General features: G+C 39.0%; 1 protein-coding gene across 1 annotated transcript in view; it reads right to left on the reverse strand.

Moving 5' to 3' along the window:
- CDH23 (cadherin related 23) overlaps window positions 1-19,238 on the reverse strand; it is a 537,909-nt gene that overhangs the window by 293,622 nt on the left and 225,049 nt on the right. Inside the window, exon 10 of the mRNA XM_087932328.1 lies at window positions 2,942-3,054. Coding sequence (XP_087788454.1) covers window positions 2,942-3,054 — 113 coding nt within the window. The remainder of the gene's footprint in view (window positions 1-2,941; window positions 3,055-19,238) is intronic.

Raw genomic sequence — 19,238 nt, forward strand, 5'->3', positions numbered from 1 at the left:
AGAAATTCTATCAAGCACTCCATCATTTTTGGAAATCTAAGGACTGTTCTATATTTCTTTCCTATCTAAAATCAGTGGATATGGGGGGAAAAAAACCAACCCTGGAAGAGAGGAAGAAAGATCAAACTCTTATGGAATGGTGACTGATAATGCACACAATTTTTTTTCTTAAGGGTTACTTTTTTTACAACTCATTTCTATTAAAGCACAGGTAGCCCTCAGCTTATGACCACAATTCAGCCCCAAAATTCTGTTGCTAAGTAAGACACATGTTAAGTGAATTATGCCTGACTTTATGACCTTTCTTGCCACGGTTGTTAAGTGAACCATTGTAGTTGTTAAATTAGTAACACAGTTTTTAAGGGAATCTAGCTTCCCCATTGACTTTACTTGTTAGAAGGTTGGAAAAGGGAATCACATGACCACGAGACACTGCCACCGTCATAAACATGAGACAGTTGCCAAACGTCTGAATTTTGATCACATGACCAGGGTCGCAATTGTCAAAAATGTTCATAAGTGGCATTGTAACTTCAAACAGTCATTGAACAAACTGTTGTAAGTCAAGGACTACCTGTATTAACATCCTTAGGAGGACGTGTACATCCTGTGTTATTCCTGTTCTGCTCGCTCTTTTTGTATCACTATCATTCAACTAGCCAACTTTGTGAGTGCTAACTTTGTGAGTGGTGGTCAAAACCCAAGCAAGTATTTCTAGGAAACGCTCAAGATGGGTAAATATATATATATATATATATCACAATGGAATTCTGAAAGAACTTTAAAATTCCATCATGGGGTAGGTTCTGATATACAGAAATCCATGTAGAATGGGTAAGGATAATTGTGTCAGTAGCCAGACTGGTCTGTGAAGCCTGCAGGTAATGAAAATTGGGTAAATCGCAAAGTACAGGTTACTTACAACTTACAAACATTTGTTCGATAACCAAAGTTACAACAACACCAAAAAAAAGTTATTTATGACTGGTCTTCACACCTACAACCATCATAGCATCCCTGGGGTCACATGATTAAAATTGGGGCGCTTGGCATCCAGCATGTTTGCAACATTTCTTCTCTTGGCTTCTGGTGTTTTGGAAAATAAATTGATCCCCTCTTCTTTGTTGCAGCCTCTCAAATAGTGGAATGCTACTATCATGTCCTTCCTACTCCTTTTCTCTAGACTAGCCAGACCCAAATCCTGCAACCGTTCTTCATATGTTTTAGTCTCCAGGCTTGTAATCATCTTAGTTGCTCTTAGTTGCTCTTCTCTGCACTTTTTCCAAAGTCTCAACATCTTTTTTTGTAATGTGTCTGGAATGGCTTTAGGCACAAGGCCTCCAAGGTCCTTTCCAACTATGTTATTCTGTTAACATCCTGGAGTCATGTGATCTCCATCTGCAACTTTCTCAACCAGTTTCCAATGAGCAAAGTCAACAGAAAAAACTAGATTCACTTAATGACCATTGTTGTGGTTCGCCGGCAGCAGGTGAGGACGGCTGAAGGCCCGGAGAGCGAAGACTCAGATGTGGGGCCTGCGTGTGATGCAGGAATGGGGCCAGGACCATCAGGGAGTGGAATGCTGCCTTTGGAGATTGTGGAGGCTGGCAGCAGCGATGAAGAGGTCCCCGAGGAGCCTGTGCCCAGTGCACTCGAAGGAAAGAGCAGCTTAGCAACAGAAATTCTGATCCCAGTTGTGGTCATAAGTCAAGGACGTCCTGTAATGGATCATTGGAAATGCCATGCTGTAGCTCAGTCCTTTGAACGGTTTGACGTCAGACAAGAAAAGTCCTTGAATTGTAGTGGAAACAGGTGTTTATAAAACTGTAATTTACTGTAATTTGTGCACAAAACATGTCAAAAAAGAATTAGGAGGGCAGAGGTGGTTGTGAAAAGAATTAAACCCCAGAGCATCAATAAAAAGTACACAATAAACTTGTTTTCTGAAATTCAAACCAATATTTGTGCATTTACAATGTATCATTTCCCAAGATACTAGTCACGAATTTGTCTTTTTTTTTAGGCACAAGTGCCCAATATATTTTGGTTATATTCTTAATAACAAATATTTTATTTCTAAAATATTGAAATAAAATATTAAATATTAAATAAATTTTAGGTGCAGAGCTAGAAGATATTATGAGTCCTCAAACTTTCACATCTAAGCCACATTTCAAAGTCCAATTTTCCAAAACATCTGCCATTTTCATTCCATGTGATATTCCTCTTTAGCTTTTTTCTTGAATCTTAATAATGCCACGGGAAGTATATGTTTACTTATCTTTATCCTGCCTTTGTTTTAATTTTTTTGTAAGTAACTCAAGGTGGCAAATATACCTAATATTTTCTCCTCCTCCTCTTTTTCCCACAACAGCCCTGGCTTGGGGTGGAAGGGAAAATGATTGGGTCAAAGTAAACTCATCTGGTTTTCATGCATAAGGCTGGACTAGAACTCACAGTCTCTTCGTTTCTAGCCAGATGCCTTAATCACTAGACCAAATTGGCTCTCATATTTATTTATTTATTTATTTAATTAATTAATTTTGTTGAGCGATTATAACAGGTATAAGTATAAGCCTGGTTATGAATACATGAAATGGATACATATAAGAAAAAAGAAACAAACAAACAAATATTATCTAATTAATAATAGTTTCCTTTGAATTGAGATTGTCTGCTTGTCCATGTCATTTCCTTGGTAAAAAATACAGAAGAGATTTTATGAATGCCTCTCAATCTAGCCTATGGTCCTGAAATGTTCTAGTTACTTCCCATTTAAATAGTAAAGGCCACTGTTGAGTTTAACACCTTGATGAGATGCTACCGCATAATTGGTCAGGCATATCACTAACTATTCCACAATCAAGGAAAAAACAGTCTATGTTCTTTTCGTCTCTCTTGGAGATGTTCTGAAGCAGTGGCTTGGGTTTTTTTCTCTTACCTTCACTGTAAGAATAAATCCAGCACTGTAAAAAGGATTTTCTCGGTCCAGTGGTCCATTCAGAGTTAAAGCACCACTGATGTAGTCCAGGGCAAAGATACTGTTGGTGTTGCCTGACAATAAAATAAATAGGATAAGCACAAATAAACTCCCATGAAAAGCATAAAAAGCTCAAGAATTAATTTAGAGACATATTCAGAGAAAGCTGTGTTATGCACATAACAGAACATAAACTGCAAAGAGAAGTTTGAGAAGTAAAAAGGTTGTGTCATCTGGAACCCCAAGCCAACGGCACATTATGATGTGAATTAAAAGCATTTTATTAAAAAAAAAGAAAATCTAAAGTCAATTTCCCATTGCCTCAGTCTAACAAGATATCGGATAGAGAACTGAATAGCTTCTGATAATATCACAAAAACTTCAAGCAATATTGGAAGTCTCAATCTGCTCCTTTTAAAATGGAAATGTATTCATAGTTTTTGTGTGTACACAACAATTCTGTTAGACTTAGACGTAGATCTGCACTTACCTTATAGCTAAAACAGGACACAGTGAGGTGGAACAAGGGGGGCTTTGTTTAAAAGGAGTGCCCAACCTTGCCAACTTTTTGCTGGCTGGGGAATTCTAGGAGTTGGGTGTCTGCAAGTCTTATAGAAGTCAAGGTTGGGCACCCCTGCTTCTCTAGCGGAGATTGGGATGATTTGCAGAACACAGGCAGGAAATGGGATCTTTCTCTCATGCAACATGGAAGCCATTATATCCGTATCCATAACTATGAGAAGTTAGGGGTGAAAGCATCAGACTGGGAAGAAAAAGGTGAAGGGGAACAGCAATTTTCCTTCTGGGATATTTTGCTTCTGTAATACAAACTTAGCAATGTTTAACAAAACTAGCTAGTTAACTCGCTAACTAACTAGCTCAGTTTTACAAATTTTACATTCCCATTACAGCAGGTCTTGAACTTGGTGCCTTAGGGACCAGCCAATGGGCCACTTTTGATTCCCCACCAGTAGTAAAAGAAAAAAAAAACATTTAGGAAACATGGAAAGAGACTTCTGAAAAATATAGAGAGACACACAAAAGACGTGTGTTATTGGCTTGTATCTGAATCTTACCCAATGATTTCACGGGAAGGAATAGATAGATTTGATTTGAAAGTTTTCAGACTAGCCTCAACTATTTGAACTCATCTTTATTTTATTATTTTATTTTATCTTCATGTTTCTTAAAAACCCATCCAAATAGAGGAGGTGGGATAAGCACAGTACCTCTCTTTATTCTTCTACTCTATAGCACACATTTGGGGAGTTAAATACTTTGGTGATCAGCGCCTCCCTTCCCTCCTCTACCTCTATAATGTATTGTTGCTTTCATTTATTTTATTGTTACCTTTCTATCAATTTCTTGACCCACTAAAAAGTCCCAGCTTGGGTTAAGTGCAGTTTGACACGCAGCTGACTGTGCAGTTCTACAAAACAGTGTGATGGCTTTCAATTGGTTTGTCTGCTCTAGTGATCTAATAGCAATTACACTCTCCCCGTTTTACATCTGAAGGACACACACACACACACACACACACACACACACGGCCCAAATCCCCTTGACATCTCTATTGTTCCTCTTGGATCTATGGCTGAAAAGCCATAGGCAATATGTAACATGGGAAAGATGGAAGAATCGCCTATATGCCTTCTGCAGCATTCCCTAATCGTCTCCAAATTATCCCAAGCTGATAAGCTTGCCTTTATCTTTCTAGACAAAGGTAGAAAGTTTCAGGGTCTGCTTAGGGGGTTCCTTCATCCATCCAAATCGTTGCTGCTTCCCATATACTGTTGCTGCTGTCAATATATATTTCAGAGGATACACAAGGGAGTGGCACATTATAAGATGCACCATTACTTCTATTTTTTAAAAAATTAGGAGCGCTAGCAAAGAACATACCTAGACCGCGGATGTCCTAGAACTTACGTTTTCCCCAAACAGATTTACCGTAAGTGAGACAGCATGAAGGGAGCAAGGGAAAAGCTCTCATCCTGATGCATATCTCATTTTATATAGCGACACTGGATTTAATTTGAAGGTTCTGGTAGAGTTTCTACTAATCCTAATTTGTGTTTTAAAATCCCAATGTTGAGTTCACAGGAATTAAAACAGATATATCCTCTGTTTGCAGCTGAACAATGTCTGATCAAGACTGAAGCCTTGAATGGGTTTAAGTATGAACTTGTTGAATTCAAAGGACATAAGTTTAATATAATTAAGTGGACTTATGTGGGAGAGGCTAGAAAGGGAGGAAATGAACACAGACATAAATAAGAGGCAAGTATTTTCTATTGATAGGAGCTCAGCCCAGTTGTGGAACAAGAATGTCAACATTCTTGCTCCACAACAAGAATCTCAAAGAGATTCTGCCTTAATTAATTCACTATAAATGAAGGCTGTAAAATTCTTGTTACAAAGATTCTGTATTTATGCCACACTAGTAATACCTCACTGAAATCAGCATAGTTCTTGCTTTTTTATAATCTTGTCCAGCTGCTTGAAACAAGGCTTTACAAGTAGAAAAATTAAATATCAGACTATAAACTCAATGAACTTGCTAAAATCCTTCATATATTTGAATTGTCCGTATCGCTACTGCCTGAGTTTCTACTGTTTCTTGAACTTCAAGTTTATGCTTAACTGTTTCTATGTCTGTTAATATCAGCATTCGGCCAGGCAAAACTCTTCTGTTTCCTTTCATTCTGTCATGTGGAAAGAACCAAACATAACACAATAAATTGCCCAGAGTACTCATAAATTGCTCAGAGTACTTACTTTATTGCTGTTCACCCTTAGACAAGAATCTTGCACAGACTGCATATCTATCAGATAAATCCCGTGAAGGTTTAGGGAGGATCCCTTCTGGGTGTCCTTCTACATATCAAGAACCCAATTGTGAATTGTCTCTTAGCTCCTTGGGAAAGAGCCCCTCCCTCTTTGAATTCAGCACCAGATTTCACCACAGATTCATTCTATATGGCATTGGCAGCCATTTTTTTGTCCCGGTGCTCCCATTTCTCAGTGTTAAGAATTATGCACAATGAACTAATTTTCGAAGTTGTATGAAATCTCTCTAGTGTATCTGAAATATAGTGCATATGATGGAGAGATGTCCTTTAACAGCAGAAAACTGAACTGTCCATCAATGCACCAAATACTATCACTGCTTCTCTGGTGGGGTTAGAACATTGACTCAATATTACCTCTGCCTCTCATCCTACATTACTGGCAACTTGCATACAATTGTGAAAAATGAGGCCACCCCTGCCTTTTCTCAAGGTCATAGCACTTGTCAGCATCTCTACCAGAAGAACAGTTTCTGTGGCACATAGACAAACACCTTTCTGGAAGGGTGGGGGAGATAAGGAGACTGAGAATTCACTAGGGTCAGCTGAGACCTAACAGTGGAAAGACATCTGTTGTTAGAGAAAGGATCACACTTTTGAGAGAAACAGCTGTCAAGCAATAGCAATGTGATATGTAAAAATATACCTGTGAAAATATAAAGCAATGGTAACGCCATTTTTAACCTCTGTTTTAACCTAAAATAATTTACTGGAATATTATGTAAGAATTCTCTATTGTTTTGTATAAAGGTTACACACACAGAGAGAGATAGGTAGGTAGGTAGGTGGGTAGATAGATAGATAGCAGGTTACACTGACCAGTGTCATGTTCATGATGGAGATTACTGGAAATGGAAAAACAAGACAAGGAAACAGATGTTATGCTACAATAACAGGGGTGTTGCATAGCTGGACCCATAGTTGGATAGATTGTGAACCCAGGAAAGAGGCAGAGACTGTATATTTGAACCTGCATATAAACCCCAGCCTTCCTGGGAACCAGGTCTTCTGCCCAAAGACAGAATTCCTTTTTGCTTCATAAAAGCTCTTATATATTGTTCACGTGTCTCCAATATTCAGTTGTCTGAATACCTGAATGGTTGATTTTTATCACAAGCTAGTTGGAAACTGTTGTAAAGAAAACAGAAAGAGACGAAGACCAGAATTATCTAAGTCAGGGGTGTCAAACTCAAGGCCTGCAGGCAGAATCCGGCCTGAGAGATGCTTAGATCTGGCCCATGGGGCCACCCTGGAAACAGCAAAGGACTGGCCTGTGGTGCCTCTGCCAGTGTAAACAGAGTTCGGGGAGGCTGTGAGTGGTCCTCTTGAACTCTGTTTTCACTGGCAGAGGGCGGCAAGAGGCCATCGCGTCCAAAAATGGAGCTCGGGAGCCCGTTTTCACTGGTAGAGCACTTGGGCCACCACAGATGCACTGACACGAGTGACACCAAGCTGGCCACGCCCACCCCAGCCATGCCCACCCTGGCCCCTGAGGTCAAACACAACCCTGATGCGGCCCTCAATGAAACCAAGTTTGACACCCCTGATCTAAGCCCATAGAAAGCATGCACCTCATGGCTTAGAAGTCTTCCTGGGCAGGAGGAGAACAAAATGGAGGGCTGTGGAAAAAAGAGGGTCCTGTCTGTGCAAGTATCAGGCGGGGAAGCTGTAAGCGGAAAGACATTCTTAAGCACAGGGAAAATGTCAAGGTTAAACTTGAATTCCAGCTAATAGGAATTAATAGAAAGGAAGAAAATTCTTGAAGGTTTAGAAAAGGATGATTAAAAGTGACAGAAGTAAGAAATCTCTGTCTTTAGCAGATATGTGAACATCTCTATGTACAATAAAAGCCTTTTGGTAGTAAAATCTAGTTTCTGACAAAATGACCATTATTTTCCCTCGACCCCAACAACCCCAGACTGGAATAAAACACTTCCCCCAAATTATCAGTGTATGTTAGATTAAAGCCTGCTTTAATCAATATCTTAAATACTAAAGAAAATTGTCTGATCAAGATGTCTTTACTTACAGAAGAGCCAGAAAAGAAAGAAAAGAAAACAATTAGAAAAAAATGAGTTACTCTGTCTTTTTTTTTTTTTTTGGAGGTGGGGAGGGGGGAGAAGTCCTAGAGATTAGAAGCAACCAGCTAGCAAATGCCATCAATATTCTCAGCAAAACACTGTTTTTTCCAGTGTGAATGGAAGCTGAGGGTCAGTGTTAGTTCTGGGGACTCCACAGTGATATTCAAGGCCAAAACAGTGTCAGATTGACCATTTTTGCAGACAGTAACCAGAGCAGGTTCAGCACTGAGGGAGCCTTATAAGAAGATGGGGTCACTTTTGATGCTTGTTCCCAAAATCAAGCTCTTAAATGAGTTGAATAATTTTGTTGAGCTAGTTGAAAGAAAACGTTGGTCATGGGAAGACATCTTTAACCTTTGATATTGTGCAAAAGTAATGTGGACAAACACAAATCACATGTGTGTCATGCAGAAATATAACAAAGGATAATTAATTCCAAGTTATCTGGGACTTTAATGTATGAATTAATACCTTGAACTGCATCCAGAAACAAAAAAACTAAGAAAATTATAACGAAGTTGCAGGGAATCTGTCTATAATCTAATCGTAGCATTCTTAATCAGCCAATGTTTTTGAGAACATTTTAGAGGCAGAATCATGTAAATAATCTCTCTGTAGTTGAACTGAACTCCTAAGTCTGGAGACAGTTAACAGAATAATAGAATAACAAAATTGGAATCTTAGAGGTCTTTAATCCAACCTACTGCTCAAGCAGAAGATTCTAATCTATATCATTCTGGACAAATAGCCATCCAATCTCTCCGTAAAAACTTCCAGTGATGGAGAACCTACAACTTCGGAAGCCATTCCACTAATTAATTGTTCTCACTGCCAGGAAATTTGTCCTTAATTCTACGTTGGATCTCTCCATGGTAAGTTAGCATTTTTTTTAAAAAAAAAAAAAGAAGTCAGCAGGCAAAAACATCATGTGATTTTCAATGATTCTGATGAACAGGAAAGACAATAGGGCTTTCTGAAGGTCAGAATATATGCTCTGGTGCTGTACTTTGATCTTCCTGAGCCCCAACAAATGAACTGAAGTAGCAATTGAAGACACAAAAGATAAGATTATGTCATATATCTCATATATTTCAATTCTCGTTGACCTTTAATAACTCTCGTGAAAGCGCTTTTAGGCAAATATCCCAGTAGGCCTCTTCTTCAAAATGAAGGGACATTTGCTGTCAAGACATCCACTGCCTGGGATTCGCTAAACGTCGAGTGGATGACTTTCATGGGATGTGAAAGGAGAACTAAGCCTATACTATATGAAGTAGATAATTTATTAATCAAAATGTGCTCTGTCAGGGCTCCTCTTGCTGAAATAGATGCTGTTGGATGTGGTTCACAGAATCGGCAATAGACACAGTCATCATTATATAAATAGTCTATCAGCAGCTTTGGCTACCTGACTGAATTTCACCTTGAATTCTGCCCCACACACCACACAAGACAGGTGTGTTCAGGACCACTCCCTTGAAACTTCCTCATTCCTCCTTTTACGCACTGAATACCACCAAACCCATGAAGCTTTGGGAAGTATCCACCAATATCAGATCGAAAGCAACAAAGCGTAGTCAAGGAAGACAGCGGAGAAGACTTTATGCCAAAAAAGTACAGTAATTGTGGCACATTTTAACATGAGGCAGCCAAAAAGCTCACTTCCACATGATAATAAAACCAGGTATACAATTTCAAGGACGGCACAAAAAGAATGGATTACAAGCAGCCAAGGGAGTTACTCAGGGGTGGGATTCTACCAGTTTGCACCTATTCACTAGAACCCGTTGTTAACATTCTAAGCAGTTTGGAGAACTGGTTGTTAGAAGAAATTACTGGCCTAATCCTGTAAGGAAGGCAGGAAGGAAACATTCTGGTGTTGCTTACAGAAACTGCCTTTCTGTTTAACCCTTATTACATTCTTGGCAGGACTAGACTTCCTGTCTCAGGAACGTCTCTGGAATTTGTTTCCCCTCCTTTGCTGGTACTTTGCTTGTGTGAAGTTACAATGGCACTGAAAAAAGTGACTTATGACTGTTTTTCACACTTATGACTGTTGCAGCATCCCCACAGTCATGAGAGGCCAGGCGAGGAGATGCGTGCCTCAATGTGAATGATGTTGAGTTGGCCACGCCCAGCCAATAACATGACCACCAAGCCATGTCCACCCAATCACATGACCACCAAGCCACACGCCCCAACTAAGCCACGCCCACAGAACTGGTTGTTAAAAATTTGAATCCCACCCCTGGAGTTACTATGTTCTCAGGCTTAACGCAGAGAGTGTCTGAAATTGCTAAAAATGCAGCATTTCTTCTATGGATATAAATCAACACGACCAGTGTTACTCGAGAATGACTATGCATAATTTCAAAGAAAGGTCAAAGAAAATTTTCTTTAAAGAACTAAGGAAGCACAGATGGCTCACAAATCCACAAGTATGCAACTAAGAACACGAAAGAAACATGTATGACACATGGGAGCATTATATAGTACGATGGGGCAATGCTGTACAGTAACACAAAGCTCATTCAGGGCAACAGGAAACATTATCCCTCATTGGATCCGGCACAACAGAGTATTTGCCTAGGATCTGGAGTCCGGGAGCAACACTTCATACTTTTGATTTTTCTTTTATTTTTGTCTTAATAAGTGGGGTAAGAATCTATGTGAATTGTGAGCAGGAAGGTAAATATACATTTCACAAAAAAATTCGCTTCGCACATCTGAATTTCTACATATTTTTTACTTGACTGCTGCTTGCAGGATGAAACTTTGCACACATCACCTACTAAAAACACGTTAATAAAACTACAATTTTTTTTCCTGTAAAGATTGGATTGCTCTGCTTGCACTAATGAACCACATTACTTACACTTCCTCCTATTTACTGAAGTCACCTCAGCTCTTCAAAACTGCTCCTGGATGTTAGGGGACTCCAGGAGAATGTAAATTTCAGTCCCACCTTAAGCACAAAAGCTGGCCAGGTTACCTTGGGCTGATCACTCTCTCTCAGCCCAATCCAACTCAGATTTGGTGGGGAAAATAGGAGGAGAAAGGAGTATTAGGTATGCTCCCTACATTGAATTACTTATATAGTAATAAAGGCAAGTTTTTTTAAAAAAATCATAAAAATTAAATAAATGTAACATGTTGCAACAGACAGGAAGGATCACTGAAGTCTGAATGACCTATATGAATAAGTGCATTTTCTGTCACAAAGATACTGGATACAATCCATTAGCTATTCCTGCACACAAAAATAAACCAGCATCCCCAAACTTCCACGTCTGACATTTACAACTTACTCACTGGTGCACTGGTGCTTTCACACATATACCTTTTCACCAGCAGCGATAGATAAACTACCTGGAATGAGAAATGGCATTATATCTTCTGTATTGGTATTCCTGACTTCTCATTCCAAAACAAGAAATTCTAGAACATGATTAAATCAAAACTTGTAATTCTGGCTAATACGACTTCATAGTAGTTTTTGTGTGCGGCTAATATGGCCAAAAAGAATATGTTAAACTGGTCCACTGCTATATTTGGCAACAGGGGAATGTCTAAGCAGCTTAGGTTGTGGCAGTTGCCAATATTTTATCCAGCTTCTTTTCAGGTTTGCATTATCCCTCATTAGAACAAAGCAGAAGAAATTAGAATCCCAATAATCTGAACATTAAAATGGATGTTCTACTTCATCAGGTTCAGGATCCATTTTTTTTCAATGTTTATTTTCTTTTGAGGAACTCTCATTAAAGAAAAAAAATAACACATGAGAGGGAATTGTTTGATCCTGATTTTCAGTTTGCTAGGTAAATGTTTACGTGAATCAGAGGTGGGGAACTACTTGTAGACTTCAACTCCCAGAATTCCCGAGCCAGCTTGACTGGCTCAGGAATTCTGGGAGTTGAAGTCCACAAGTCATAAAAGGGCCATAGTTCCCCACCCCTGATTTATATAAGTTCAGGGAATGCATTTATAAACGAAACTTGCAACCTACAGTTTCTAAACTAGTTTATTGTCTTTTGTGTATTTGTGCCTTAAGGTCAGTGTTGATTCCTGGTTGACAGCACGGACCAGTCCATGCAGTTTTCTTAGAAAGATTTTCAGAAGTGGTCATCGTCTCTTTCTTTCAGAGGCTGAGAGGGAGTGGTTGGCAGAAGGTCACCCTGGTGGTTTCATGCCAGGGGTGGGATTCTACCAGTTTGCACCTGTTCGCTAGAACCGGTTGTTAACATTCTAAGGAGCTCGGAGAACCAGTTGTTAGAAGAAATTATTGGCCTAATCCTGTAAGGAAGGCAGGAAGGAAACATTCTGGTGTTGCTGACAGAAACTGCCTCTCCATTAACCCTTATTACATTCTTGGCAGGACTAGACTTTCTGTCTCAGGAATTTCTCTGGAGTTTTTTTCCCTTTCTTTTCTGGTACTTTGCTTGTGTGGAGTGACCATTCAAAGTTACACTGGCACTAAAAAAAGGGACTTATGACCATTTTTCACACTTACGACTGTTGCAGCATCCCCACAGTTATGAGAGGCCAGGCGAGGAGATGCGTGCCTCAATTTGAGTGATATTGAGTTGGCCACATCCAGCCAATAACATGACCACCAAGCCATATCCACCCAGTCACATGACCACCAAGCCATGCCCACCACCCAAGCCACGCCCACAGAACCGTTTGCTAAAAAATTGGAATCCCACCCCTGTTTTATGCCCAAAGTAGAATGAGAACTCATGGTCACCAGTTTCTAATCTGCTGTCCTAACCACTACACCAAACTACTTATAAACCATTCGGCAAAATTTCCCTTCTTGGGCTATGCCCGTGATTGCGAACCTATGGCAAGGGTGCCGGAAATGGCACACAGAGCCACTTCTGCTGGCATGAGAGAGGTTTCCTGGAAGAGCCCCACTGCACATGCACGCATTCCCCAGCTGATTGTTGGATATCTCCCATGCATGCGTGTGGAGAAACACGTAAGAGACGGACATGCATGTGCAGAGGCATGCGGGCGGGATTGTGTGTGCATGCGCAGGGGGTGGGGGGAGTCGCACGCGCATTGCATCATGAGTGCAGGCATGCTATGCTAGTCTATTTAACTGTTTGCGTAGTTCAAAACTCAGTATCTTATATGAAGAAATCATTCATGTGAATTATTTTCACATTTTTCTTCTTTCTCCAAGAACATGCTGCTGTGGCAAATAATCTCAGAATCATTCGCAAAGTTTGTCCTAACTAATACATTGTATAAAAGTCCATTGAACCAGAAAAGCCAACATACTATGGCATCAACTAGCAATTACCAATTATTTCAAAGGCTGAGCACTCAGTGGATAATAACCAGCAGGAGATCAGTCAACACAGAAGTAGGAAAGAAGGGAAGGAGGGGAGAAAGAAGGAAGGAAAGAAGAAATGATGAGGAAGAAGGAAGGAAGGAAGGGCTATGTGCCCTTCCAGACTTTTATAATCAATTTTGGTCTTTCAATATTTCTTTAAAAATTATAGAGATTTCATTTCAAGCCTAGCTTTGCATGTCTTATACTTGCTTTCAAGACTCCACAAATGTTAGTAAAGACATTCCAGACCGTTTCTTTTTCTCTCTGTCTCTCTTCCCCAGTGTCTCACCATGGTCCATCTCTCAACAAGTGTGAAATTTGTCAGTCATACAAGGGCTAGCATTTGTACACTGCTGGTAATATTATCTTGGCACAGCATGAATATTTCCACATGCTTTAACAGTTTGATGGGTAATGGTTATGGCTGAGCCCTTTAAATGTTGATGCATCATAGAGGGCCTTAAAATGACTAGCAGCACGGGAGCTGCTCTTCTGGGGGAGCATCCCATATGGCCCAGGGTGGTAAATCCAGAACAAGTAACTGTGGCGCAGGGGTCAATTTTATGAATTATTCAGATACGTCAAGGCAAAAGGCTGAGGCTTGTTAATAAAAGGAACTTAGATTCTATGCATTTTTAAACTATAAGCAAAGCATGTCCTCAAGAAGGGGTTCTGTCATGCCCCTGGTGGAGACTGACTCTGAGGGAGAGGAGGAACAGTCCACAGGGAGTGGAAGTGTGGCTCCAGAGGTTGTGGAGAAGGCTGGGGAAGGGCAGAGGCCAGCTGAGCAGTCAGAGGACCCAGGCCCATCCCCTATCCATCCTAGGGCACGCAGGGAGGAGAGGATAAGGGAGAGACGTGGTCTACTCGGGAGGAGAGGGCTTTGATCCTCTTCATGGGCTGCAGGCGTGAGAACTGAATAAGAGTTTGGACCTGCGTATTGGTAAACACTGGAAACAAAGCATGTTTTATTTTGGTCTGAATTTATCTTGGTTGGCGTCCTTCCAACAGACTGTGCCTTGTTATCTCCTTGAATTTGGTAAATACTTCTCTTGTTCCGTTGTGGAAATTTCATCATTGTAGTTTGTTTGGTTTGTTATTTCACCTCTATATGCTCATTAAGTTTGGACTGTATTGCTTTCTTTTGAAGACTATTTTTGAGTATGTTTTATCTCCAACTGAGAATTATTGAACAATGGGGCCAAGTTGGAGGCATTAAAGGACATTTATTTATGTTTTGGATTTTGTTACGTTTGTGTGACACTCTGGGTCATCACAGGTTCATTCCAATCAAGACCATACTGTCCTAGAAACAGAGATATAACTATTTCTTTTCCAGATGTGTCATTGGATTCATGAAGATGATCTCCTTAGCATCTCTTTTTTCTGTTAGGTCCAGCAGAACATACAGGGAATTGGTATTTACAGTGTATTGTGTTATTTGATGTAAGAGAAGAACAGGCAGACCCTGAGGGTGAAGTCAAGAGAGGAATCAGCCTAGAGTTCTTAGGTTGCTACAAATGGTCTAAGTCCAACCATTTCTGAATTCTGTTGACTTTTATTTAGCGATGACTGTTTGTTTACTAGATTCTTGTTGTACAGTCAAAAGCAATAAATCATCTTAACTGGAACTTAGTGTGTGGTTCCAATTCTTTGTGCCTGACATTTGGCCATTTAGTCTAACTTGGTATTTAGCTCTTGAATTTCAAAGTCAAGATAAGAAAAAGTGGAAAGAAAAAGATTCAACAGGTTGGAATCACACATTTTTCCACTTCTAAAATGATGTGACAAGGACAGCCCAGTTAGTGCTCTCTTTTCAATGCTTATTTCACTCCTAGCCTTTTTTTCAATTTTTTAAAATGTTCATATGATCTCACTTTATTCCCATATTTTGATTATTGTACATACCTATAACTCTACCCTGCAGCTTAAAAGTTCCTATTGCTATGAGCAAGAAAAAAGCAATGTATGCTTCACTCTGGAGCCCAAACGCAGTCAAGGCAGCAAAACAATTTAGGATTAATGAGCTCTTGGTTATAAAAACTTCTGCTGAAAACTTAATCTTTTGGAATCCGGTGAATTCAGCAAACAAATTGAAGGTGTTTTTCCAGAAATCTAATGACTTCAGTCTCCCCTCTCTTCAAATGTGCTGCCCGCCATAAAGAGAGCAATTGTTCTTATGTCCTCCATGAAGTTTTAACTGATGAACTACATAAGGATGTAACTGTAAAATCTTCCTCAGGTTTTTTTGGATAAATATGGTCTTTTAACCATTCAGATTGTTATAGCTATATTTAAGCAATTAAGACCTCTCTCTGTTAAAATGGGCAATCTAAGGAGAAAATTTGATGCTGTCATTTTAATGAGCATTTTATTTCTCTCTCTTTTTTTCTCCTTCCTTCCTTCCTTCCTTCCTTTTTTCACTCTCTGTATAACTCATATCAGTATATCAAGCGAAGTCTCTCAGTGGTCCTTGATTCCTGGTGATATTATCTTCATACTACAACATGGAAGTCGTTATCATTGCCTTGCACCAGAAGTTTTCATTTCAACTTCCCATGGACCAGAACCTCTTAATGGTTTCCCATCACCACATTAGCCAGCTCCAACACCACTTCACTTTTTTTCAAGTTGCATTTGTGTACATCAAGTTACATAAAGCTAAGAACAAGTTATTAGGGAGAGAGGAAATGTGAACAAAAATCATAATAAAATTAAACAGGAAAGCAAAAAAATATTATTTGGCAGATAATGTAAAACAAAAATAATCTCCAACTATAATAACAGAATTCAAGTCTTACTATGGCACAATCATGCCCACAATGAAATCCTATGAAATGAAATCCTATCCTATGTACATTTCTTTATAACTAAGTCTTGCCACAAACAATAAATGTATGTGCAGGGCGATGGCCTCAGTGATTTTCAAACGCTATTACTCTATTATCCAAGTGTTTTTTTAAAAAAAGAAACTATCATCGATGCTTAAATCAACAGAGCAATAGAAGAGAAAGGCTACAACCAGTATCTTATAAGAGTACTCCCAGATCTTCCACGAATGCTCAGCCCTATAAAGATAAGTTCAAGAGTTTCAGGAAAGCTAAAACTTTGAAAAAATGGAGAGCAATAAGAGCAAAAAAAAAAAGAGGAGACTCTTTGCAAAGCTAGGATACAACAAAAAGAAAGCAGAGCTCCTTGGCTCTTATTTTGTGCCTGTCTTCTTTCCAAGGAAAATACTTACATATAGATTGAAACTTGTCAGGTGTCAGGATTGCAGTTCAAGACTGATAAGGGCCGAGAACCAGATAATTTAAATTTATTCAGGTGTTAAATTATTTGCATTCCTGGGATTGAAGCAGAGATAGGCAATTAATAGCCCGTGGACTGCACGAGATTCCAGATCTCTCTTTTTATAGTCCCAGCAATAACTTTACACTCCAGGACCGAAATCCAGCAGCAGAATTGTCAATTTTATCTGAGATAAAACAAGGTGCAAAATTGGCTGCTATTAAGAATTCATAAGACTGCATGTAGTCATTTCATCATTCAAATTATTCCCAAAGTACAAAAGAGGAATGGAACATTCAGCCAGGCTATAGATGTTCCCCTGTGGTCTTTAAAGATGAGGGCAGGTAGAGATACTTAGTGACGAATGATACAAGTTTTCAAAAAGCCTGGAGAATAATGCTGTTTGTCTAAAAGTAAGTATAAATTACAACAAAAATGAATTTATCTAAAAAAAAAACCCATAAATTCCACAAATCAGTTATGCGCTATGTGAAGAAGTATTTCCTTTTTTCCTGTTCTAAATTTTCTTGCAGTTAACTTCATGAAATAATTTTTATTCCATGTTTTTACTTTCTGATATTTTGAAAGACGGAGAAAAACATCCTCACTCATATTTTATCAACCTTTGCTAATTTGTTATTTTTAAATCAGCACAATAATTTAAATGCAAACCTCCAATGTTTCACCAGGGCAGGAAATTTAAGCTTTTTATTCTATACTAATATAGAATATAGAAGCATACAATGGTTAGACCTTCTAACTACTATGGAACTTCAGAAGGACTAATCACACTTGAATCACAAACAAAATTACACACATTTACGTTGAATCTTACGTTTACTTAAAGAAAGGTTACAAAAATGGCTTGTGTAAAACTTTGTTCATCGAAAGTAATATATTGTGAAAAGGTGTAATTTACCCCACCAAACGAATCTATTTGCTATTCTGAAATAGTGATTATTGACTAATGAAAGCTTTTCATGGATGAATATACTACCTGTGGCCCAATATTTTCAGATACAGCTATGGAGAAAGTTTTGAAATTGAAAAGAAAAGGTAGTTTTGAAATTGCTCCCTAACAAAAACTGAATACTGCCAGAATTTATTTGCCCATTGTAAGGGGAGCTGAATTCTTAATATTCCAGACAATAACCAAAGTTGGGATAAGTGGAATAGAATAGAAATTATTGGCCAAGTGTGACTAGACACCCAAGGAATTTGTCTTGGTGCAAATGCTCTCGGTGTACATAAAAGGAAAGATACATTCATCAAGAGTCAAGAATCATCAGGTCCAACACTTACTAATAGTCATAGGGTACAATAAGCAATCAAAATCTGGAAGTGTAGAAAGTTTAAATGTTGATAGGGTATTTTGGCTTTAAAGAACTTGCCCCTATCCATTCAATCTAAGCAGATGAGGAAATTCAACACAGAACTCTTCACTTTTAAGTTGCAAAATTATAATTTCTCCCGCTGTACTTTCTTTTTTTATATGCCTCTTCATGCTTACTTTTGCCTTTGCTGCAAAGTCCCCCGTCAATGAATTCTAATATAAGTTAGTAGACAGACAGGGGTAAAACACAACTCATGTTTTATGATTTTTACACATCAGTGGCATGGCAATGACTATCAAAATTTAAACTCCTCTTTTCATGGTAATTAATAATGTCCTGTCTGGCCCTACTTCTGATGTCTTTCCATCACATGTTGCACCTTGGGAACTACCAAGACATCAATCTCTCTTAGCCCGAAGAGCTTCCTTAAATGAAAAATCTTATCTAGAACAGGTCATGTTATATAACAACTGACTGGCTTTGCCTGGGAAATGAAAGATGATGAGCTAGAATCCGGGGACAGAGGCTATCTCCATAAATCTGCCAAAATTGGAGTTGTGGATTACTTTACTAGATTAATTGCCTGTCCTTCAAACAAAGCCCTGACCTCCGTGGCTGAACATCACAATTTTCTAACCTCATATATGAGCACAAAAGAAGGAATTGTTTCTACAGAGCACTACAAGAGAAGGACATCTGTTGACTGTCCTACAATTTATCAAAAGGGATTCAGTAAAACTAACTGATTTTCTAATTATCGACATTCAGGATGGCTCCCTATGAAGTGATTTTTGCTGGTTGTTTTATCTTTAATGACATTTCATGCGCAGGTATTTCTCACTTATTGGGACATGCAAAGCTGTCATTAAGCAACATGATCATAAAGTGAAATAGAACATGCCCATGGCCAACTTAGGACACGTTCATTAGTTCCAGCTGTGGTTTTTAAGCAAATCACCGTGAGTCATTACGCTAATATGACCATGTCTTGCGATTTCCTGCCAACTTCCCCAATGACTTTGCTTGTCAAAAGCTGGCTGTGAAGGTCATACGTGGCAATCCCATGACTGTGGGATGGTGCAACCAGTATAAATGCATGGATTTGCCATGTAAGCCAAATTGTGATCACATGAGTGCTGGGATGCTGCAATAGTTGCAACATCAAAGACTGGATTTTGGTGGTTGGTAAGTGAGGACTACCCTTGTTTTCATTTTCAGTCTTAGACTTTGTGTGTTGAGAATTGCTTTAGCCTAGGCTACTCTTAATTGATTGTAAGCAGAGAAATCCAGGTTAAGGTTTGCCTTGTAAATCGGATTAAAATTAGAACCATGGAATTCAGAATTCTTGGTCTGAATCAAACACAA

This window comes from Pseudonaja textilis, chromosome 4 (genome assembly GCF_049901715.1).
Source record: "Pseudonaja textilis isolate UNSWEBS1 chromosome 4, rPseTex1.2, whole genome shotgun sequence".
Lineage (NCBI taxonomy): Eukaryota > Metazoa > Chordata > Lepidosauria > Squamata > Elapidae > Pseudonaja > Pseudonaja textilis.